At 36.7% G+C, this 25,893-nt stretch overlaps 1 protein-coding gene across 2 annotated transcripts; it reads right to left on the reverse strand.

Annotated features, from left to right (window-relative positions):
* Positions 1 to 25,893, reverse strand: MYL1 (myosin light chain 1). 2 transcript variants are annotated; one of them, XM_081095233.1, is made up of 7 exons: positions 25,600 to 25,893; positions 12,649 to 12,676; positions 8,571 to 8,714; positions 6,136 to 6,309; positions 3,784 to 3,861; positions 803 to 845; positions 1 to 308 (listed from the first exon to the last, which is right to left on the reverse strand). In XM_081095233.1, the coding sequence occupies exons 1-6, from the start codon at positions 25,714 to 25,716 to the stop codon at positions 817 to 819; spliced, it is 570 nt and encodes a 189-aa protein (XP_080951359.1). In that variant the 5' UTR covers positions 25,717 to 25,893; the 3' UTR covers positions 1 to 308; positions 803 to 816. The 2 variants fall into 2 exon arrangements, with proteins under 2 accessions (XP_080951359.1, XP_080951360.1); XM_081095234.1 differs by lacking the exons at positions 12,649 to 12,676; positions 25,600 to 25,893 and adding exons at positions 12,929 to 12,953; positions 13,705 to 13,835 and having other exon boundaries at positions 8 to 308.

Below are 25,893 nucleotides of genomic sequence, written 5' to 3' on the forward strand. Positions count from 1 at the left end.
GAATATTCCAGACTGACCAAAATTATTTATTGCTCTTTTAATTTAAGGATGTTGATTGACCCATGGTAGAAAATAAAGAGTGGTGCTTGGGTTTGAGATTGTCAGTATTTTATTCTTGTCTAGAGCAGGAGACACTTGGTTTGTGTTATATGAATGCAATTCAGAGAGAGATGTAGGTATAAAAAATTTCAGGAAGTCCTCAGTCTAGAATAGTCTACATTGTTTTGTTTTTCTGAATGATGGTAAACAGATCTGGACATGGGTGTTATAAATAAGTTTCCAGCCAGTCTTCCTAAACAATGCTTGATCTGTAAAGAAAAAGGGAAATGAGTTGGATTTTTATTTTAATGTGAAGTGAAAAGAAGAAAAAGCACAAACGAGCCAACACTTTCAAGGTAAACTATTTCCTCGTTGTAAGAACATGGTTGCAAGTGCTTAACTGTGATAACATGGTTTGCTAGAGCGGTAACTGTTAAAAACTATGTGTTTTTCAGAAAACTTAGGCCCATCCTTTTATTAGTGTTACGTTCCAACTAAATTAATTAACTACTCTGGATTGTTGACTCTCCATTGCATACTTATAGTACAAAGATAGGATTTATATATTAAACTTCTGAGGTTTTTGCTTATACAAAGTGATCTATTTCTAAATAACCCATTTCAGGGAGTTGAAGTTTTCTGGTTCATATAAATAACTTTTAAGAAATAATACTAATTATATCGACAGAATATAAAGTGAAGCAGTTAAAGAAAATAAAAAAAAATCAAAAAAGTCTAAATAGTAAAGAGGAAACATATATACCTTGAGAGCTCCATTTAGATAGACATGATATGCTTGACAAAAGCTGTAGGCACAATACAGACAGTTGAGAGTTAGAAAACAGTCAAATTTAATAAAAAAAAAAAAAAGAGGTTCTGAAAGTTACTTCAATCTTAATTAATCTTAGCTATAACACTGGAGCTTATTTTTTATGCTCTGTACAGCCCGCTGTACTTATTATTAGATTTATGACTTTTCCCTGATTTTATAAATTTAATTTTTGAGTAAGGGGTACATTCACACGATTAAATTTTTCTTCTTTAAAGTATGAAAGAGTGTATAACAAAAAAAAGTTTCTCACCACTGTCTCCCAGATATTTAGTTCCTCCTTTATAGCTAAGTTCATAGAGCTATTAAGTGCATATAAGAGAATATAAATATATGCTTCTTTTTAAAAAATATATTTTTATTGATTTCAGAGAGGAAGGGAGAGGGAGAGAGAGATGGAAACATCAATGATGAGAGAAAATCATTGATTGGCTGCCTCCAGCACGCCCCCCACTGGGGACAGAGCCTGCAACCTGGGCCTGTGCCCTTGATTCACATCGAACCTGGGACCTTTCAGTCAGTCCTCAGGCCAGCGCTCTATCCACTGAGCCAAACCAGCTAGGGCCAAATATATGTTTAAAAAATTTTTTTTACACGAATGGTGGCATACTCTGCAAATTCTTTTGCACTTATTTTTCTCACTTAGTAATATACTTGGAGATGTTACCATAACCATAAGCAAGAATGTCATTTTTTTTTTTTTTAGGGCTGTAGGGTATTTCATTGGGTAGATGTACTGGAATCTATATGATACATCCTACATTGATTAGCATTAAGTTGTTCAAATATTTGGCCATCACAAACAGCGCTGCTAACAAATAACCATGTAGCACTCATTTCACTTGACTGCAAGAAGGTCTACATTCCTTGAAGTAGATTTGTTAGATCTGCTAGTACCCCATCACCACGCAGGGATTTAAATGATTTACATTCCCAGCAGGAATGCATAAGATCGGCTTTTTCTACACATTCTTCTCACCCCAAAGTTTGGTCAAACTGTTAATCTTCAGCAATCAGCTTATTTAAAAATGGTATTTCAGTATAGTATCAATCTGCATTTCTCTTGTTATTAATGAAGTTTAGCATATTCTACTGTATTTGTATATATACTTTCCTTTTCTATGAAGTGTCTGTTCATATATCTATTAGTTTTTTATTAGGTTGTGGTCTTTTTATAAATTTATAATTGCTGTTTATTAGGAAAATGAGCTCTTTGCAATACTGATTGCAAAAATATATATATTTTTTGGTCTGCTATTTGTCTTTTAACTCTGCTTCTGGTGGCTTTTGTCATATAAATTAAAAAACATTATATGGTTGAATTTGTCAAAATTTGAAGTGCCTTCTGGGTTTTATATAAGTATTAGAGAGGTCTTCCAGTTCCAAAAGCTATAAAATAATTCTTCTGTGGCTTCTGTGCTTTTTTCTTTTACATTTAAATGCTTGACCCATTTGGAATTTATTACGGGATAAGATCCAGATCTGATTTAATTTTCTAGATTACTATCCATTTGTCCAAACAGTATTTATTGAATGATTCTTCTTTTATGTAATATACTTATGATAATAACCAAATTTAAAATATTGTTTATGGGAAAGAAGTGAAGTTTAATTAAGATTGTCAGTGAAGGTATGCTTGGCTGAGTACTTTCCTTTTCTCCTGTCCTCTTCTCTCTCTCTCTCTCTCTCTCTCTCTCTCTCTCTCTCTCTCTCTCTCTCTTCCTTCTTCTTTCTTCCCCTCTTCTCTCTGCTTTTCTTTTTTTTACTTTTCCTCTAGTCATCAGACTTCACAAGTCTAAATTTACGTGAAATCTAGCAACAGCCCTGCCAGTGTGGCTCGGTGGTTGAGCGTTGACCTATGAACCGTGGGTTACAATTCGATTTCCGGTCAGGGCACATGCCCGGGCTTCAGTCTGGATCCCCAATAGGGCGCATGCAGGAGGCAGCCAATCAATGATTCTCTCTCATCATTGATATTTCTATCTCTCTCTCCCTCTCCCTCCCTCTCTGAAATCAATTTTTTTTTAAAAAAATCTATCAACATAGCTTTATTGAAATGTGACTAGATTAGCATTTTAGGGGAATAGATAAGTTTCTCAATTTTATTGGAAAATTTTAATTTACATGTTATATCGTGCAACTTTATTTTGCATCTTTATTTTGTGTAGTGTGTTGCTTTTCAAATCCTCTGGGTGAAGCTGCTGTAGATTGGTAGCTGGTAATAGATAATTGGACACTATGAGAGGACTTTCATATAGCACCATGCCTATCATTAATGATGTGACCTTCACTAAGAACTAAACTTTTTGGCCCCTCAATTTCCTCATTTTATAATTCCTTTATGTAAAGGATTTTAAGATCTCTCCAACTTTAATATTCTAATAAATTTTATTCTAACACAACCCTGTCTATATTAAAGAGATGTGATAAATGCCTAACAAGAAAAATACACGTGAAAACACATTTTAAGCTGTATAACAATATACAAGAGTGCTAAAACCCACTGGAATAAATCTTGTATGTATATATATATATATATATATATATATATATATATATATATACACACTAGAGGCCCGATGCACGAAATTTGTGCGAGAGTAGGCCTTCCTTCCCCTGGCTGCCGGCACTGGCTTCCCTCTGGCACCCGGGGCCGGGGCTTCCCTCGAAACCCTGACTTCATCCAGAAGGTCATCTGGTCTAATTAGCATATTATGCTTTTATTATTATAGATATTCAAATCTTCACAAGATATCTTTCTAGAGTTCGAGTTATATAGTTCATTGATAATAAGTAGCATGTGTATGTTAATAAGGGAGGTGAAGAAAAAGAAATTATTTTAAGTTCAAATGGAGTCCATCATCAATCTAATCATTTAAGAGATGCAGTAACTACCAGAGCACATGAGATTGTACCTTCATAGTTGATGCATCCATTGGAGTCTTCTTGACCTTGCAACAGCGTTTCCACTTCTTCCTCTCTCATCTTTTCACCTGATGAAGCAAAAGTCTTTGTTCAGAAAGGAAGTCAGAGAATATTTTCAAAATTCCACTGTAAGTGACCCGTTTGGAACTCCCGGAGACTATGTCTAAGCTCTTGGAGGATAGGAACCAAGCCCTTCTTATTCCTCTCGCACTTAGTGGGTTGCCAATAAATGTTTTTGAGTCAGTGAATTAAGTGCACATTATATACGAACTAGAGGCCCCTCAGCCCAGCCTGCACCCTCTCCAATCCGGGACCCCTCGGGGAATGTCCAACTGCCGGTTTAGGCCTGATCTGCCGGTTTAGGCCCGATCTTGGGCCTAAAAAAGCAGTTGGACATCCTTCTCACAATCCCGGACCGCTGGCTCCTACTGCTCACCTGCCTGCCTGCCTGATAGCCCCAAACTGCTTCTGCTTGCCAGCCTGATTGACACCTAACTGCTCCCCTGCTGACCCAATCGCCCCCAACTGCCCTCCCCTGCTGGCCCGATCACCCACAACTGCCCTCCCCTGCTGGCCCGATCACCCACAACTGCCCTCCCCTGCTGGCCCCATTGCCCACAACTGCCCTCCCCTGACACGACCTGCCTCCTCCGCCAGGACCTGCCTCCTCCACGTGAGGTGGCAGAGACGCTGGGACCAGCCACCTCCATGCTGCGCAAAGCTGCGGGACCCCCAGGCCTCACCACATGAAGCAGCCACTGGGCCGCGCCTCCACTGTGCCCATGGCCATCTTGTGGCAGCCATCTTGTGGCAGCCATCTTGTGGTGGCCATCTTGTGATGGCATCATGCGCGAAGGCCACCTAGGCTTTTATTAGTATAGACTAGAGGCCCGGTGCACAAAAATTTGTGCACTCAGGGGTAGAGGGTCCCTCAGCCCGGCCTGTGCCCTTTTGCAGTCTGGGACCCCTCGGGGGTGACCACTTGCTGGCTTAGGCCCACTCCCTGGGAGATTGGGCCTAAGCTGGCAATCAGACATCCCTCTGGCAGCCCGGCAGCCCTCGGGGGATGTCCACTTGCCAGCGGGGAGCAGACCTAAACTGTAGTCAGACATCCTTAGCGCTGCTGAGGAGGCAGGAGAGGCTCCCACCACCACCACTGCTGTACTGGCAGCCATCAGCCTGGCTTGTGGCTGAGCAGAGCTCCCTGCTGTGAGAGTGCACTGACCACCAGAGGGAAGCTCCTGCATTGAGCATCTGCCCCCTGGTGGTCAGTGTGTGTTGTAGTGACCAGTCATTCCCAGTCCTTCTGCTGTTAGGGTCAGTTTGCATATTACCCTTTTACTATATAGGATTGAGGCCTGGTGCACAGGGGGTTGGGAGGGGCTGGCTGGTTTGCTCTGTAGGGTGTCCAGGATCAGGGTGGGGGTCCCGCTGGGGTGCCTGGCCAGCCTGGATGAGGGGATGATGGCTGTTTGCAGCTGGTCACACTCCCTTCAGGGTGTGGGTCCCCACTGGTGTGCCTGGCCAGCCTGGATGACGGGCTGATGGCTGTTTGCAGCTGGCCACACCCCCTTCAAGGTGGGGGTCCCCACTGGGGTGCCTGGCCAGTCTGGATGAGGGGCTGAGGGCCGTTTTCAGGCGGTGGGTGACTGAAGCTCCCAGACTCTTTTTTTTTCCTGGGATTTATTTACCTTCTATAGCTGTCACTGGAGCTGAGAGCTGGCTCCAGCTCTGAGGACACGGCTGGCTGAAAGTAGGTATCTGAGTTTGTTTAGCTTCTATAATTGAAACTCTGTTGCCATCACTGGCGCTCTAAGCTCTGAGCCTGCTGCCAGCTGAAAGCAGATTTCTGGAGTTTGTTTAGCTTCTATAATTGCAACATTGTTGCATCTGGAGCTCAGAGCTGGGCTGAGGCAGGCGGGGAACCTAGGCTTCCTCCATCACTGGAGCAAGCAAGCCTCCTGCTCGCTTCAGCTGTGTGGCTGCCGGCCGCCATCTTTGTTGGCAGTTAATTTGCATATCCTGCTGATTAGCCAATGGGAAGGGTAGCAAAGTTATGGTTAATTACCATGTTTCTCTATTATTAGATAGGATATTCAAACTATATCCTATGAGGACTACAGTGTTTTACTATTCATTACCAGTAATTTATGTAACCATTTTCCCCAAACTCACTCATTGACACTAGTTAATTGAAATGGTCGTTAACTTTTGAATATTCTTTTACATTTTTCCTTTGTAGTCTTTTCCCTTATCTACCTTAGTTATAACATGATTCCCTCAAGTCATACTCCTTCTTATATATTCTGTCCTACTAATTCCACTAGAACAAATTTCCTTACCCAGTGTGGCTAGAACGTGACGGAGTTCAGCACCCATAACTGTGCCATTGCCTTCCTTGTCAAAGACACGCAGACCCTCAACAAAGTCTTCATAAGTGCCCTGCTCCTTGTTGTTAGAAATAGCTTGCATCATGGGAAGAAATTGTTCAAACTCAATTTTCTTGACATTCATCTCTGGAAGAAATTGCAATTTGGAGAGTGTTAGCAAACATAAAATGCCATCTCTAAGTCTCAAATTAAACTTGAAAGTTTATTCTAGATGACCTGAAAAATCTTCATACAGTGAAAATTTCAGTTGGTAAGTTGCTGATGAGAAAAATTTGGTAATAGTTAATAGCCTGAGCTCTGGAGTCCTAGTCCTTGACCTTTTATCTCCAACCCACCATTTACAACTATGTGATTATGGGCAAGTTTATTAACCAATTTATGTCTCAGCTTCTTTATCTCTAAAATAGAGATATTTCATAGTGTTAGTATGAGAATTACTAGTAAATGAGATGACACAAGCCAAGTTCGTTACAATACCTTGGACAACTGAGTACTTAATGTTAGCTGCTATTTTATTAGTATTGTCAATTTAATATTTTTTAAAATATATTTTTATTGATTTCAGATAGTTAGGGCAAGGAAGAGAGAGATAAAACATCGATGAGAGAGAATCATTGATCGGCTGCCTCCTGCAGGCCTCCCCACTGGGGACCGAGCCCACAACCCAAGCATGTGCCCTGACCAGGAATTGAACTGAGACCTCCTGGTTTGTAGGTCAATGCTCAACCATTGAGCCACACCGGCTGGGCTTAATTTAATATTTTTATAAATACTAGGGAAGCTATATAAAATTATACCGATACAATAGCATGTAAATATAGTAAAACTTAATTGAACTTTAATATATAGTCCAACTTTGTCCTGAGCTTTTGTAGGGCCTTCAATTTCTTTAAATTTTAGCTAATTTAAAAAAGAATCTTATGAGGAAAGAATGTGTCAAATGTTTTGTGATCTTCTGACTTTTTTGTAGTTTAGAGGCCTACAGATGATAGGACTATCTTTAGTAATTTTTGACAAGGTGAATCATATTCACAGGAAATATAAAATAGACTATCCAGATGTATGCAGTGTATAGTTATGTACCCCTAAAATCAGAATTCCCTTTTACTAGTCTCTCCTCATAGAATACAAATCTAGTACATTAAATAATAGTAAAAAGATTGAATGGAAATGCTGAATAAATGAATACTTACTTAATAATCCCATTAAAGGTGGATGTTTGATAAGTTAGAAATGGCACTTAAGAAGGAAGACTTGACTTACTATTCTTTTACTTTATCTCACTCTCTCAGCTATTATTTTGTGTGATTTACCTGGAAATTTTCCTTCAAAGAAAATGAACTGTGATGAATAGTCAGACTGAGTTAGAGTTAGGTTTTCTCGAAGTATTTTTTTCTTTTGCAACACAAGAAAATTGTCATTTTAATTATCAAAGAAAAAAAGAAATTATTTGTTTTCTTTTTTCCCCTGTGGCAAAGATAAAGAGCCCACAAATCTACTTGAAAAACATCAATTTGGTCTTGTTGTTGTTGTTTGTTTTCCAATAGATTATTATATTTTGCCATGAACCTTAGGGATTAAACTTTTTTTTTTCTTGCTCTAGACTGAGACTGGGTTTCTGTGTTGAGCAAATAAATTCTGCAATTTTGCCACTCATGTATGTTATTGACTTTGATCCCATGATTTAACTTGGGTGACTAAATGCAGGTTTGGCTTAGATTTTTAGGTCTTTTTGTAATTCTCTGGACATAAAAAAAATACTCTTATTAAGATGTCATCCTGTTTTTGTTAATTAAGATAGCTGAGTTTCCTTTAAGAGACTTACAGAAGCAGGGTGTCAAAAGATAGGCCATTGGGCAAAGTCAGCAGGTATTTTGTCTCCCTGAAAACATTGATTACATTTCTCTGGCTTTTATCAGAGTAGACATCCTCTCGGGGTGTGCTATTATAATTTACTTGGAGTTATTTGCAAAGTGCATTATGTTTTAGTCATATTTAACATCTTTGTCAAAATGTAATTGTGCCTTTAAAGGTTTGAAAAAAAAAAGTGTAGATTTGGGTATTATTTCATTTCATTAACCTTTAAATTATGAGCATTAAGATAAGATGATGATAATGATGTTAGCATTAAATATTATTTCCTTGCATTAGCATGAAATTTTATCAAGCTTGCAAATTCTCAAAGGAAGGTTAACTTACTTTATGAGGGAAAAAACTGACTCTAGCCAAGTGGCACACTTACCATCAAAAGCCAATTAAGTCCTATTCTGTGAAATTTATTTCTTAATAAATTTCTCTTTCTCTGAAACACACACACACACACACACACACACACACACACACACCCCCCACATATTTCTCAACTTTTTGGGAAAACATAGGGTTACCTTCATTGGTGGGATTTCCCAGCACCTTCTTGACCTCTGCATTGGTGGGATTTGTGCCTAGAGCCCGGAGGACATCACCAACCTGGCTTAAGGTGATTTTGCTATCACCTGTCCTGTCAAACAGGAGAAATGCCTCCTTGAAATCTGCAAGAAGCAAGAAGCATTAGGGGGCTTTTTTTTCCTACCTGAGACCTATAAGTTAACCCTAATTTCATCAAAGATCCAGTTCAAACTCTCTGCTATTTTACAGATTTTTCCAACGTTGTGATTGCTAGATTCTCCCTTTTCCTAGTTCAAACAGTCACGGACACACCCTTTCACTTGGGGGCTGTTTTAAAGCAGCATTTCCCATTTCAAGTCATATGTTATTATTAATCAGATATGGAAATTGGAGCTTCTAGTCATGTTTGTTCTTATTTTCTTCATCTGCGTGGGCAGCAGGAATGGGTTAAGACATTCTGAGGCTTTAAGAATTCCTTATATAACCTCTCATATAATTAAGTTAATAACATTTCAAGAAACATTTTCAAATGGGGTTGTGTTTGTGAGGTTAACACAAACTTCTCAAATTACATGGAAAAAACCTCCTCTTGAGTTACAAATTTCCTAGATACTCCCCTTAACCAGTTTTCTTCAGGAGTAACTTCATTTTTTCAGAAAGAAAAATCTAGAAAGGTGAGACAAATCTCTAAATTCTATACGTGGTCATTTAACCACTTTAATGTGTGACTGTAATAGGCTCCTAGTATCAATTTATTCAGAAAGAGGAATATGTGTTTGGGTCTGTTGCTATGGTAATCTATTCTTTTTTTTCAGATCATACATATGACAACATATGTTAGTTTTAAGTACATATATCCTAATGAAAAATTTATGGAGATAATGGTAAATTCACATGCACTTTTGAGAAAAAGTACAGATGTCTTAAATACTCTGCCTAGTATCCCCCAATAGTAACCTTTTGCAAAGTTATTGTATACTATTGAAATCAGGATATTCACATTGATAGATACCACCAATTTTATTCAGATTTCCATTTTACTTGTACGTGTGTGTGTGTGTGTGTGTATAAGTACATATTCTTAAAGTGTAATTTTTTTTATCAAGATCACTATATTCCTTAATTTTCCTAAATTTTGTCATTCTCCTTTAATAGAATGGTTTTGCCTTTCAGAATTACATTAAAAAAGAATGAAGGCATGTACACCAAAAAGACAGAAAGAGGTACTACTATGGATTAGGGGTCAGTAAAGACATTTTAATAAAACCTTCTAAATTTAACTAAATGAATTTCCTGGGGAACCCAAAAGTACTGATGGCAACGTGTTGGAGTTAATACCAACAACACTCAAAAATCATTTGTGAATGAAAGAGGCAAAAGCAGTCTTCTTTTAGGCCATTAGTTTTTCAGGATCAAATTATACCTTCTGGATAGATTACTCAGCAAAATACCCTATTTTACTGTCCCTCCATCCCCTAATCTAAGATTGAACCAGACATTTTCACTGTCAACTATTGTGATCATGTTTCCCTCCTTTGCTAAAATTTCCCCCTCATATTCTCTGCAATTTGACCATAAAAGATCATTTCCCTAATCTGAAAACATGCCCCAGGCACTGTGGGGTCATTAGTTAAATATTGTTTCATCTTTCTAAGGGACATGTGAAACTGAACTATTCCTGTTACTGGCTCCAGGCTTTCATGCACAAATTGCTCAGCGGGCTCACTATTACCCTGGTCAGATGCTTGATATAGAAATAGGAATTTTATGGGCTGTAATAGAATCTTCCTGACATTAAACCTTCTGTTGATTTAAAGGCTAAGGCCAGAAAGATATTGTTCTTTCTACCCCAGAATTTTAAAGCTTATGTTTTTCTCTTGAAGAGTCTAGAACATGGGTTAGCAAACTCCTGCCTAGGGGCTGACCACCTGTTTTTGTAAACAAAGTTTGATTGGAATACAGCTATTTGTGTATGTATTGTCTATGGCTGTTTTCATCAGTAACACATTGGGTTCTTTTCACAGAGACTGCATTTGCCAATAAAGTTTAACATATTTACTCTTTGATCCTTTAAAAATTTTTTTTTTCCAGCTCCTTGTCTAGAACAATACTGTTCTAGAACTTTCTGTGATGATTGAAATGTTCTATATCTGGGCTGCCCCGAAATGTAGCTACTAGTTACCTGCAATTCTTGAGCACTAGAAGGCAACTAGTACAACTGTGGAAATGGAATTTTAAATGTTTACTATTTTTAAATAGTTAATTTATTTTTAACTATTTACAGTTTAAATTTAAAAAGCCACATGTGGCCAGTGGCAACTCTACTGGACAGCATAGGAGGACTTAGACCTTTAGGACGCTATGATTTTCTAGTTGTTATTTCTTCTTTCCTACAAACCTGTGAAACATTCAAATAGAACAGCCTTGAGTAAAACTATTTAATCATTAAACAAGAAAGTAATCAAAGGAAGTCTTCATTCCTTTCTGAACAAATCAGATTTCCATTTCATTTAAAATGCTAAGAAACATTTGTTTTCCTGGCACAAGAGAAAAACCAGTCCACCACACCAGTGTTTACCAAAACTCTGTATCTAAAACCTATTTCATATATGAAATAATAGGTTTCATTGTAATAGTTTAATAGGTTTAAACTTCCCTTCTGTCCCTATAAGGGTTTTAAAGTCTTCTATTGTTTGGTCCTACCATAGTTTGGCTTTCAAAATGACCCTGTAAAGTAGATATTTAAGAGGACTGGGATGTAATTAGCTGAAAATGTTGCAGCATCACTAGTTAAAAATGTATCAGAAATCAAACAAATTATAGTAGAAGTACCAACTATTTTGAATAAAAAATAGTCCTATTTAGTATAATTTTATACGATATTGAGTTCTGAGTCATGAAGTTATATAATTGTTCTACATGGGGTCATCAACCATGATGTGGATATATGTGAGTCTGTATTACAGCTACGACAGCAAATATCCTCTTTTTCCTTAATTGATGTTTGAACATGAGATAGTCCAGACACTAAAACACAGGAAACGGTGGAATTCTTTAGGTGGAGAACTGAGTCTTTGAATAGGTCCTTATTAATCACCTATATTTAAAATTACATAATATATACCATAACATGTATAATATTGATACTTATTATGACCAATATTCTAAGTTATATATCATACACCTAATTTTTCTTCCTTTCTCTTTCATAGATTATTTCTATCTCACTTTATTTGAATATGTGACACTGTCACTCCATAAAACATGCCTCAGTACACTTCTAGTGAAAAAATAGGATCTTATAGGGCACAGGATTCTTGGATTCCAAGACTGAAAGGAGAAAAAAATGGGAGTGTTAGGGAAAGTATTCTGATCCTCTTGAATCATAAGAGTTTAAGTTTTTTAGTTAGTAACTGTTTTTATGAAAGAAATGCTAATGAATTTAAACTAATACCAGATTTTGATCCTATTATTAATTCTTAGGTTCCTTGAGCATGTCCCATCCCCTCCCTGGGAACCTGTCTTGTGTCACTAAAGATGGACCAGGAGACATCTGTTTCCCCCCACAGTTTTATGACAAATACTCTTCCCTCTTTGTCTGTGAATTTACTTTTATTCTATATCTACTTTACCCATCATTTCTCTCAATGCATTATAATGCCCATTGAGATTATGTAGATTTGGTCATTGGCAGTTTTATAGTAATTATTTTATTTTCCAAATTGAACAATTCAGACTTGCAAAATTTCTCTTTAAGTATTTGATTAACAAATTAGCCATCCAAAATCTGCATCTTTTTGGGATATACTAGTATATATAGATATTTAGAAATCAGTGAATATAAGGGCCTATTTTGTAGTGTTTATCTATTGTTTGCTTTAACCTCTGATTACTAATTATAAGAAAGGGCTGCTTCGGGGTGCTGAGAGAAGTTAGAGTGATTGAGAGCATTTATTTTTAGAGTGGCAGCACCAGTGGGGGGTATTAGGAAGAACTAATCTCATCCAGAGGGAGTCGGCTTTCCAAACCCATCTTTCTGAGTGTGCGCATATCAACAGCAATATCTTTTAAACTTACCATCCTGCTGTTCCTGAGAGAACTCGATCTGTTAGAAAGAAATTAACCACAAAGAATATTTTAACCAACCAAAATGTCCTGACTTTACAGCGTATCCAAGCTCATTCCCTGAGTCATCTTTAAAGTAAGCTCCCAAAGTCAGCCTACTTTTCAGAGTTCAGGCATAGCTTGGACACTAACAGGTTGAGCCAGTTAGTCACATGCCTTGGAGATAAGTGATATTTCCGAAACTAGGCAGTGTTCTGCCTACTTCTGAAGTAGAAAAGCTCAATTCACTTACCAGCAATCTGGTCAGCACTGAAGGACTGCAGTGGCGAGAGGGAGAAAGAAAAAACAGCTAGTACTCTTTCAAATGCATTGACAGAATTGAGTGCTGTCTGTCCTGAGATTTTTAAAAAGCCATGTAGGTTTCATAGAGTAAGAAGGTTGCCTTAGGATACGTCGGAGTCTAGGATAAATAAAAAGCTATTGCAAAAGATAGTTAGGGAACATCTCTCTCTAATGAATCAATGCTTTAACAGAGGCCAAGTCAAATATTTCCTGGAATAAGATAATAATCTAGAGTATATTGAAGATATGTCTAAAACAGGTACACTGTTTTACGAAGTACAGATGCATTGCATTGCAAAGAATCACCATAAGTTGTTCTTCTGTTTAACCATCACATTTTTACTTCATGCATCGGAAGTAGATTACTCAGCTTTAGAAATTGGCATCACTGGGTTGTTTTTTAAGATGTAATATTTTCCTATAGCTGCAGAGGGTTTTTTTCTTTCTAAATTTAGATATAATAAACCTTATGTGATATAGCAAAAATTGATGAAGCATAAAGTGCTACTTTGGAAACTAAGTCTTATTTTTCCAGCTGGCATAATAGCTCAAATTAATTCTTCTAGCCTCAGCCCACCTCACCAAAAACCCAAAGCAGATTCTAAAGACTCATATTGAATATGCTATCTCCCCAATTCTGTTTTATGTCTGCCTTTTTCTCAGTAAGATGAGAGCCCCTATCTCTTTCCTCCTGCAAATGACAAACGCTTTTCTCATAGGACCCACCATGATGGAGCTGCTGGGCTGCAAAACAGCGGCGAAGATGAGGAGTTGAGGGCTGCTCCAATCCCTGAGTGGGGCCACCCTGGTGGAGGCTGCCTTTTATTGTGGGGGAAGCTGTGACCTCACAGTTCGATTCAGGTTTCAGAGAGAGGTGGCCACTCCCTTCGGAGAGCTCTTCAGCTTTCTTAGGGCAAAGAGGAAGAGGGATCTGCACCCTGAGGGCTATTTTTAGGAAACCAGAAACCATAGTAGACAGCCATAGTGAGCCCGAAGCCTGTCGGTACTTTTATGGTCTTTATCTCTGAGATGCTCTCCTGGAGTGTCTTCCTTTAAGAAGCTTATTTGTTCAGTGGCAGAGGAGCCTCGAATTTCTCTAGGGGCCTGAGCTGACCCCTGCTCCCAGTGAATATTAGACTTTGCAAATGTCAAGTGAGCTGTCTTGGTATTAATGAAACGTATTGGATAGGACTGGTTTGGGGTTTCAGTTGGCAACCCCTTGTGGAAAAGTTCAGAGGACCTGAGAGGCATCCCACATTCTGTGAGTTTCTTAGGGTTCACCCAAGTGATAATCTGGCCAATTCTTGAAAATCTGCAGTTAATCAATTTTTACAATCTGTGGTCTCAGATGTATAAAGCTTATCTAAACCAGGAATGGTTTGATCTCTGTTTTTCACCATTCTCCCTTAGTACACGTAGGGTTGGGTATTTTTCTCCCTCCCTGTTATCTTTATGGTGGCTGACCAGTCAAATTTTTTGAATTTTTGAAGTTCTTGTAGGCAGGAAAGCTGATAGACTGTGTGTGTGTGTGTGTGTGTGTGTGTGTGTGTAAGTGTAAGCTTTATTCCTAGTTCTTTTTAAAACAAAACAAAACAAAACATTATGCTAAGTGAAATAAGTCAGTCAGAAAAAGCTAAGAAGTATGTGATTTCACTCATATGTGGGATATAAGACTGAAGCTCGTGAACGCAAACAGCAGTGTGTTGGTTGCCAGAGGGAAGCGGGTGGGGAAGAAGAGGATCCTAATGTAAGGTGACAGGAGAAGATTCGACTTTGGGTGGTGGGCACATGGTGCAGTATACAGATCCTGTAACATTGAAACCCACACCTGAAACCTGTATGTTCATGTTGACCACTGTCACCCCAATGAATGCAATAAAAAATAAAAACAACAAATAAAACAAGACATTAAATTTATTGTGGTGACATTGGAAAATAACATTATATGAGTTCACGTGTACAATTCCACAATACACCATCTGTGTACTGCAATGTGTGCTCACCCCCCAAAGCCTCGTCTCCTTCCGTCACCACATATTTATAGATTCCCCTTAATCTCCTTCTACCTCCCCACTCCCCCCTTTCCTTCTGGTAATCACTGTTATCTGTTGGTAGACCATTTCTGCATTCTTTGTCTCTCCTTCTATTTGAGATTTTAAAATTTTATATAAGTTCCTAGTAGAACGTGCTGATTCTGTTTCTGTCATGTCAAACATTTGATGGCTCAGCCTATAGACTGAGAAACAAAAGAACCCAGAACGGGGCTGAGGAAGGCAACGCTGTACTTTAGAACTTGAAATGTAGCCCAGGGAGTGGCCGGTAATGGGTCACATGGTAGCTTATCTGAAAATAGAGGGCACTCTCTTTCTAGAATGGTACTGTGCAAAATGGTACAGGGAAAGATTGGTGTTAAAATGTCCACGAATGTTCACACATGTCTATCAGTTGTCTACTTATTTAAAGCATCTCACAGGCATAAGAATGTTGGAAGTAAGTTCTAATGTAAGTACGGTTTCTGCACTACTTTTAAGGAAAAGGTCAGAGAAAGCATAAAGTCTCCCCCTGCTAGACAAAGGTGTATTTGCAGCTTTCCCTTAAGCATTTAGAAAGAAATCAGCACTTACTAGTAAATGTGTATTACTTTTTGTTCAAAGACTATGGATAGTGAAAAAAATCTCATAGGGTCTTGAGCTCCAAAATGAGGACTGAAAATATAATTTAAACAATATTAATACCTAGGTAAGCATATCTTCATAAATAGATTGACACTTTGAAAGAGTTAATAAAAATATTTAAACGCTTTGAATCATTAGGGGAAAATAGAAGGGAGGGACAATTGATAACTGTGTACTTTGGAGCCTCATGATTCTGATGCAAAAATTAAAGGCTTTAGAGCAAACCATGTTTCATTGTGTGTTTTTTAGTCTTGTAACTTTATGTATTGAATTGCCTATGAGTAATATTGAGAGCTAGCATATATCTTTAGTAGAGCTGATAAATATAAATAATAAAAAGTAAACTCATCAAAGTTTCTCTACATAATGATCATTTTCTTTTCTTTCTTCTTTCTTTCTTCCTTTTTTTGAGTAGAGATGTGTATCCTTGAGTATATATAGAATATGGTTAATTTGTATAAAATCTGTTGAGTATACTGGGAAGTCATTTTAAAAGTTACGTTTACGTTATGAAAAAGCTATTTTTTACCACTTGGATATCATGTAGAGGTTTAATATTATTAAAATAGAAGAGGTAGGCAGTTGCCAAACTTTTTAACTCTATTTTTTCTCTGAACTTTATCACATAGAGAATGAGAGTTTAGGTTTTTTGAATCTACTGGGAATCAAAGTAAACATTTAAGCAAGTTATTGACAACCATGGAGAAGGCTGCAGTATAGTCTAGTCCAGGGAATAAACTATACTTTTCAAGTTAGAAAACCCAGGTACTGTGCTCATAGAATAAATGGGAAGTGCTATTTATTTTCTGGTACACTTTTACAAATGACAAAAACTTTCTCTGGCATCTCTTCTGGCGTTATAATGGAGAAGTAACCAGCACCGCCGCCCCCCCCCACCCCCCCCCCCCACCGCCTTATTTAAATAACCAGCCCTTTGAACATGACTTTGACAAATACAAAATGGCAGCTGATTTTGAGCTCAGTTTGCTATATCATCATTTGGTTTATTTTAAAAATTAGATTTAAGTCTCTCTTCTCATATCTGTTTCTTAGAAATTAACTATTCTTCAAAGTCCTGATAAAAGATCCTCCTCTTGAAAAGAACCTTTTCTCTCTGCTTACCTAGCTCCCTCCTTCCACTCAAAGATGACCTTTAACCTTCCGATTGTAAAATTCTGGGTAGCTCAGGGCATTACGAAAGCCTTTGTCCATGACATGAGCCCAGGTGCAGTCTTACTCCAACCTCTCCCTCTTGGCGAGCTGCCCCTGCCTTTATTCTTTGATGTTATCCCCCATAATCATAAAATACCTGCCTACATTAGATGATCAATGGATTTTCATTAAGTTAAAATCATTAGAACATATGTCTAGTAAGCTCCTCCTTTGAACATAAGCTCCTCCTCTAGGATATTATATTCCCTGAGGGAAGAGACTTCATCAGTCCCTTCAAGAGCTCACACTCTAGAGGAGGTGCTTACATTCTCCTTTGACACGCCATCTCCAGCCCCGAGAGCTGCCAAACTCATCTTGAGTTATTGATGTATGTGCCTTTAGATTTCCAGAGCCTTTGCTTAGATTCTGTGTAAATGTTTATGATCAAGACCACTACTTTGAAAACCCACAATCTGTTTTCTTAAAGTTTTTTTTTCCATCTTTGCCTACATACTTATATTATACCAATAATAAAACAACTACACTACACAATTTTGTGAGTCATATACTGTTTGGCTTTGGATTTAGGTAGGTAGTAGTATACAAGGTACTGGTATTAAAAATGATTTTTGTTGCAATACTTATAGGTATTTTCTCACTTTGAGAAGCATTTTTCTAAAAGTAATCATGAGGTTTGGTTATCTGAGTAAAAAAAGATAAAGTCTCTGATATGTAGAAGGAATTTGTAGGAAAAATATAAAATGCATTTAATCAAACAGGCTCTGGAATTGATGTATGTTACGATTTGGTAGTATTAACCAATGTCACCCCAATAAATTTAATTAAAATATTTTTAAAAACTGCTAAAAAAGATGTTGTAAAACAAGAAGAGCTATAGTAAAAGGTGGTTTGGGAGATATGTGTTGTTGATACTGAGGGAAAATGCCTGGCAGAGAGACAAAGATCTGGATGTATGCAAACCCTAAGGAAAACTTTATTAATTTTTCAGGCCAAACTCACAGACTCACTAGGAATCACTGTAAAATACCAGTAGAAGTCTTATTTTAAAACTTTGAGCTTTATATTTCAGAATAACTCAATTTAAAGGACATACATATTTTTTGTTGCATTGATTTTACCTCAACAAAGGATATACTTAGGCTGGTGACTATAATAATGGTATAACAAGGTAAAATCAAGAACAATGAGAATATAGTACTGGCCCAGATTGTCTAGTATGAGAGAGAATAATAAATGGCTATGTTGGATAATTGATCTGAACAGATGAAGAAATGATTAATTCTCGCAAAGATGCTTAGACTAGTCAACTAAATTCAAGCCCATTAGAGCAAAGGCTAAATTATTAAAGTAACACAATTCAGACCTACAAGAATTAACAGAGAGACGTATGTAAATTTTAATAAAACATTTAAAATGTGACCCATGTCTACATTTCAGATTTCTCATCAGCTTTCCCATGGTTAATAGTTGATAAATAAATCTAAAATTTATTGTGAATTGTATTTTTTCTAGTTGTATTTGTTTACATGTAATTTGTTAAAAATCCATGTTGTATTTTTGTTTTTTCCTCTTTTGATTTTTAAAATATGGGCATCATAAAAATTTGTGGTGTGTGTTATAAGAAATTATAAGTATCTGCTTTTTCCTACTTATCTGGAGAAAAATTTCTTTTTGTGATAATAGGTATACATGGATATTGGCATTACTATTTTAGAGGTTTCAGGTCTTTTGATATAGTGGAAAGAAAACTAGATAGGGATTAAACCATTCAGAATTTTGTTCTGGTTCTCATAACAAATCATGTGTCTTTGGATTAAATAATTTCTCTTGTCTGTATCATAGCTTCCTCAAATATAAACTATTATACTTAATGATTTCTAGGGTTGCTTAGGATACTACAGTTTTCCATTTTTTTTGTTAGTAGAATCTACCTCAACTCACTTTTTCTAGTGGAAAAGGGTAGGGTGCCTAAAAATTCAATTAATAATATTATTTTGAAGTAGTTTAGTTAAAGAGAATTTAAGCAAAATATAATTTCATACACTGTGTTCAGTTGAGTCAGATGTTTTATAAACAGGAGATAGTATATAACTTTGGTCACCTGATAGATTCAAAGAACCTTATTCACCACAGTGGAAATAAGTATAAAAAGTCGATTAGGATGTGATTTTATCTTTAGGGAGAAGTTTCTTCTCTGGCTTCAGCTCACCATTATTAATTTATGACTAGAATAGCAAGGATTTATCATCCATATAATTTAAATTTTAAATAGTGTCATTGAAGCCCTTCCTATATATATATATATTATAATTTTGTCCTCCAAATTCTGATTTGGGTGATAAGCAACGGATAGAGTCTTGATTGTAAAAGCAAACTCTAAAAGACCTTCTTTTCATACAAAAAGTATTTCAGTGTGAAAAGACATGGAAGAAAGTGCAGTATCAGCAGACTAAATATAATCCTTCCCACAATTTCCATGAGTCAGATGGTGCTGAATGCTGGTAATTATGGACTGACTTCTAAAGACAACTTGCCAGGGGTTGGTGCAGTTGCAGCACTAAAATGTCGAAAGGCTAAATTTGGTACTGTCACTTCATGATCTTCTTGACTTGCAAAGATTTCATTATCTTTAACATTGAAAGTGCTACTCGCCATTAATTGGTGAACACATCTTTTCCTTCCAAACTGCATTTTACTTCACAAAGACATCAGCCAGTTGCTTGTAATTCAGAATATAATATTAGAGAGAGATACCAATGCCCTTTAATATTTTTCCACTCCATTCCACCTATTCTCTCTCCCTTTTTTTTTTTCTTCAACCTTAGTGTTTGAAAGTGGAAACTTGATGCGGACACTCAGAGATAGTCTTAAATAGTTTCTGATTTGCTCCTGAGGTTATATTCACATCACAAATATTAATATTACAATTGATTGACATTATAATTTTATTAAAAATTAACTCATATTATTGAAAGACCAGAGTAAAAACAAACTCTATAATTATATAGTGAAAACGTAAAAACAACTTATATATGTTCCTCCCCTTTCCTTCTAAATAGAAATTGGCCATATGTGTTCTCTTCCTCAAACTGGTTAAGATTTTATTATTATACATGTGGCATTATATTTCTACAAATAACCCCAGTTAATGTTCGGTTGGGATTTCCAGTTTAAGCCATGTTGTTTACTTGTAAATAGAAATCCCATACCATTCTCAGAATATTAGCCTGATGGCAAATTTTGGAGTTCAGATTTAATTTATGTGTATGTTAAATTAAAAAAATATTCATTTAAAAAATTTAATCAGCTTCACTAGATTTAACAACATTTAAAAAATAAGTTGGTATAACTTAATTTTTTTCAGCTTTATTGGGGTATAAGTGACATATAACAGCAATTTTCAACCAGTGTTCTGCAAGATGTTTTAAAATGTGCAATACTTGACTATTTAGTCAGGGGCACTGACTGCTTTTCCCTTAGATTGTCAAATAAAAAATGACAACAGCCAACATAATGATAGCTGTCCAGTGTGAATGAATCAAAATTATATCTATTTTTGTCAGATCAGCAAAAAAATATTTCTTATTGTGCCACAAAATGCTAGTAATTAGTTTATGTGCCATGAGATGAAAAATGTTGAAAAGCACTGGCATATAGCATTGTGTAAGTTTAAGGTGTACACGTGATGATCTGATATGTGATGGTTTTGATACTGTGAAATAATTACCACAATAAGGCCAATTAAAACGTCCATCACTCGCATAGGTATCTTTTATTTAAGTGAGAACTTTTAAGATTTAGTCTCTTAGCAGCTTTCCAGTACACAATGCAGTATCATTAACTCTAGTCACCGTACTGTACATGGATCCTCAGGAGTTATTCTCTTATACCCTGAAGTTTGTATCCTCTGACCACTTCACTCTTTCCTTCCACTCCAACCCCCACCCCTGGCAATTACCAATCTACTTTCATAACAGCATTTAAAAAAATATACATGTTCTGTTTCCAACTTTTTATAGGAAGCTGTAGCACAGTGGCTAGGAGTCTTTCTTAGTTCCTAATATTCCACCTTCCATGTGTAAAAGAGAACACAGCCCATCAGCATCAGATGATAAGATAGGAAAGCTGCGGATAATAGAACGCTAGCGAACGGCCAAGGTTGAGGCATGAACTTGCTCTGAGGTGTGCTTGTCCCTCCCTCTTGTGGCGACACAGGGCTGTGCAGGGTAATATAAGAACCACTCTACCTCACATGCTGGAGAGGAAAATAGTCTCCTTTACACATTCTTCCCAACAGCAACTCACTCTTTATAAACAGCAGGTAGGTTGTAATATGGTTAACACAGTGGACTCTGGATTGGCCTGTGAGGTTAATCCTAGCTTCATCATTGCTAGTTATTTGGTCATGGATATAACACTGAACCTCTTTTAGACCCTTTAGTTTCTTTTCTTGCAAAATGAGGCTAAAACAATCTCATTGCAATGTTTTGAGGATTAAATAAGATAATAGGGCACAGAGTAAATTCACAATGAATGTGGTTGTTCTATTATAAAGAACTTTATAATTTTCAAAACCTTTCATAGCCATGACCTTGTTTGATTTCTCCAACAATTCTCCTAAGTGGGACTGAGTTTGTATTAGCCTGGTTAGATGTGAGAAAAAGAATTTATAGATTAACACTAACAATCTTACACCCTGATCAGAATAAGTTAGGTGGCACAATGTATACATATATTTGCCTCCACTGCATATCCATAAGTAAATAGATGTATTTATCAGGAATGCTATATTTCCACCTTATCCATTAAATTGAAAGTTTAAATTTTCCCAAGCACATGGTCAATTGTTGCTGCGAGGTTTGTTATTGAATGAGTTTCTGTCAATGCATTTTGTTCCTTTACCACTTTTTGTAATATCGCCTGCAATCTAGTCAGAGATGACCTGATTGAGTGGTAAATACAACGAGAATTAAAATTTAAGCCACACAATGAGAGACATGATTCTTAGTCCCATCACTTCACAGCAATCCTGACATATAAGCTATGACATGCAGCATGCAAAATATTCATTTACACATTGAAGAGCTTTAGAAATCTAGTAGCATGGTCATTTCATTACTTATTTATTTTGTTATTTCACTTGGTTGTCATTTTGGGCATCAGGTGTTCATTCTTTGCACCTACAGCTATGCTATTCAGGGTAGGTTTTAATACTACACTTTCAGGCAGTGTTCTTTAGTCAGGGCAGTGTTGCTGGAAGTATCATCTCTGTGAAAGCAAAGAGCTCACAGAATCGCCTGGAACAGTCACTTTAATATTCAAATATCAGCAGAAAATGTGCTTTTGAAAAAGGATACTCATAGAAAATCCATGGAGATAAGACATCATGTAAGCATTTCCTCAGATAGCAAAGGTTTTATGTCAGAACAATTGAAGAAACTGTTCTAAACAAATAACCAACAAATCAGGAGGAAATAAAAATTTTTTAAAAAATCCTCACCCAAGGATTTTTTCCATTGATTTTTAGAGAGACTAGAAGAGTGGGAAAGACAAAGAGAAATATCAATGTGAGAGAAACACATTGATTGGTTGCTTCCTGCACGTCCCCTGACCAGGGCCCTGGCCAGGAAGGAGCCTGCAACCTAGGTACGTGCCCTTGGCCAGAATTGAACGTGGGACCCTTTGGTCTGCAGCCTGACACTCTGTCCACTGAGTCAAACTGGCTAGGTTGGAAATCAAATTTAAAAGCACATTTAAAAAACACACACATTTAAGAAATTGATAAAACTAATTAATCTACAAGATTGTTCAGAGTTTATGGTGAGTCAAATATATGGCTGTTAAACATGGTATGTTATATGAAACACAGATATTGGCTGGGAAAAATATTGAGGAATTCAATATTACCATGATTACAATACTACACAAAGATCATTATGCTTAAACTTTAGCATTACTCAAAGTCTAAAGGACAGATAGATTTCTAAATCATATGATTTATGAAAGTTTAAAATCCAATTACGTTTTTTATTAAGTTTTTAGAAAGTTAATGAACACATAGAATAGCTCTATTAATTTCTCTAAAGTTCATTTTCTCTGCTTGAAGAAAGTTTATAACATATGAGGTAATATAACTAGGAACATCATTACATGATGAAAAGCATCATAATATGAAATGTTTCAATGTGCACTTTAATTAGCCTTGTTACCTACTTGGATGAAATTAAGTTTATAAAGTCCTCAAGTTGCATCACATTCTTGGGCCATGTTATAATGCCTATAAATACATACTCATTTCATCTTGATAAATGAAAATCATTGAAGGCATTGAAATTCCTTCACAAAAATATATTCATTTCACTTATATTTTCTTTCTATCAAGAATTGGCTCTCTGGACTGGCTGGCCTGGCTCAGTGGTTGAGTGTCAACCTATGAACCAGAAGGTCATGATTTGATTCTGGTTAGGGCTTGATCCCCAGTGGGAGGTATGCAGGAGGCAGCCAATCAATGATTCTCTCTCATCATTGATGTTTCTCTCTCTCTCTCTCTCTCCCCCTTTCCCTTCCTCCCTGAAATCAATAAAAATATATTATATAAAAAAGTAATTGGTGCTCTGAATTGAAGATAAAGGTTAATTTCTTCCTGCTTCTTCTAGATTTACTTAACTCATTTTTGGGTTTGTGTCCCCTACTGGGACCTATCACATCTCTGGTTCTGCAGTGAAATAATGAAGATGGGACAGACCCCATCTTTATAGAGACGCCGAGGAGTATTTCCTTCTTTTGCTTAGTTGCACTAGCTCATACCAGCTTTAATTCAACCTATAGAGGAAAAGATAAACCAATTTTCTGCTGACTATAAACAAGGAATCAGTTTAATCTCTTGATTAAAAGAGTGATGTTTTGTCTTGTCTTGGAGTCTTCTTACCTGCCAAGCTAACATTTTATTTATTTACTTACTCTTACACAGTTTCTCAGGGAAGAACATTAATGCCTGTTTTCATTAGTGAGATACTTCTTTTTCTTCTTAAGATAAAGGTACATTTTCCCCTTTCCAGATACTTGTAGTCCCAGATACAAAGAGAGGGTATTGTCTTATAAATCACAATAAATATAAAGAAGAATTGCTTTGACATTAATTTTTATCTTTAATGTTAGGATAGAGCACAGAATCAGAGGATAGAGACAGCCAGAATCACTGGAGTGGCTGTAATCACGCTTACTGTACAATGTAGTCAGTGTGCATCTGCACAGCTACATTAACAAGGTTGTGCGGATGACACATTTGGTTTCCTCTTCATGAGCTGTATGCAGGCAGTCCTCATGGTGGAAGTATATTTATTAGAAGGTCTGACATGCATTTCTCTTCCTAAGTAGATATTCATTAAAAATAATAGTTCCTAACAAAGAAAAAATAATTCCTAACCACCAATATTAGATTCTATGAAAATTTGACTTCAGTTATCTATAAACTCAAGATAAAATATTTATGATAATCTACTCCTACTTTGAAACATAAAATTTCATGTTTAACTGGAACGTTATAAGAATTATGAATGTATTTATTTAACTTCAGCACATATACCTAAAGATGAACTAAGTAAATACTTATGTTAAGAATATTTTTAAAATTTACAATTATAGTAAAATAGTCAATGAAGTGTTTATCTATAGGTCAGTATCACCACTAGAAGTAAAGTGTTAAGTTAGCAAAATTCAGATTTATTGTGTACTGAACTTTTGACTTAAGGGAAAAGAGCACGCATAGGCACTTTCACCCATGAGTTTTCCATATAAGGCAGGGTTCTTTAGATGAAGATTTTAAAACTATCCTTTGGACCAATCTCAGCCCAGTGAATGAGGAGAAGGGGCACATTTGATGGGTTACATCACTGAGAGGTAGCAGCCTCATGCATTGCATCATTGTTCTAAAAGCAGCGAACCTTTTGCTATTCAAGAACTGTGATCACAGGAAAGTGTTGACACAAAAATTAATCACATTCTCCTTAGTTCAAGGATGCAAGAGCTCAGAGACATAAACTAAAAGCCATACAACCAAGTTTTACAGTATTTTTTTGTGTTAGTTTCATTTAGAAACAGCTCACGCATTCTGAATTAAATCCTGCGTATAAATAAACAAGATGACAGTTATAGTCACTGAAACACTTGAGCACATAATTGTCTGCACTGAGATCTCATTTAGTGTTGTATCAAGTTTTATTAAGCAAAGCTGAGGGGGAAATTAGCTTGAATTGCAAAAATCTTCTCTTTTTCAGATGACACAAAGCTGCTGTCAAATAAGGACATCCAGGACAACTGGGTCTTCAGCTGTTTTAAAATTTTTGGAAATCACTGGAGGGACCCAAACGTTCCTTTTGATATAGCTTTAAAGTAAGGGATCTAGTTTCTACAGAGATTTTATAAAAAATTAAAACAAGTATTTGTTTAAATATTTGTAAAGCACCTTTACGCTTATATTAACTACCTCAAATTGCACTTTAACAACTTGGGGGGAGGGGGGAGGGAGAAGGAAACTAGAGAGCAAAAATATAGAGAAAATACAGGTCCCACATGCAATTACCATACTCATGGTAATTTTACTGAAATTATAGGTTAGAGTTCATTTACCTTTTAATCAGGATTCTCTCCAAATCTACCAGTTCACTTAATAATGGCATTTGTCTCGATGAAAAAACATACCTTTTGCAAGTTTCTAGAGTTCCCTACTGTGGAAAGATGTTTCAGTGACCAAACTATTCGCCCGTTTAGTTACCTTAATGGCAGAGAGGTCGATTTTTTCTTCTTTGGGTGGGGCAGGTGCAGGTGCTGGGGCAGGGGCTGGGGCAGGAGCCGCGGCGGCAGGCTTCTTCACGTCCTTCTTTGGTGCCATTTTGTTTAAAAGAATGGGTTTTTTTTTAAAAGAGAGAGAGAAGAAGCACCTCCAAAGAACCTGTCAAAATGCTTCTTGGAAGAGGAGTGGCGGAGCGGTTGATCCACGGCCCAGGCTCTTGAAGGTGGCCCCAGAGTATTAAGTGGCATAAGGGCCTGCATATATATTTCACTCAGT

This window comes from Myotis nattereri, assembly GCF_964212035.1.
Source record: "Myotis nattereri genome assembly, chromosome: 7".
Taxonomy (NCBI): domain Eukaryota; kingdom Metazoa; phylum Chordata; class Mammalia; order Chiroptera; family Vespertilionidae; genus Myotis; species Myotis nattereri.

Excerpts from the sequence above, each read along its gene's own strand:
- MYL1 (XM_081095233.1), bottom strand. The coding sequence starts at position 25,716 with ATGGCACCAAAGAAGGACGTGAAGAAGCCTGCCGCCGCGGCTCCTGCC. Across the intron at positions 12,677-25,599 it reads TCGACCTCTCTGCCATTAAG|ATCGAGTTCTCTCAGGAACA; the intron begins GTAACTAAACGG and ends TCTTTCTAACAG. Across the intron at positions 6,310-8,570 it reads GGGAAATCCCACCAATGAAG|AGATGAATGTCAAGAAAATT; the intron begins GTAACCCTATGT and ends AATTTCTTCCAG.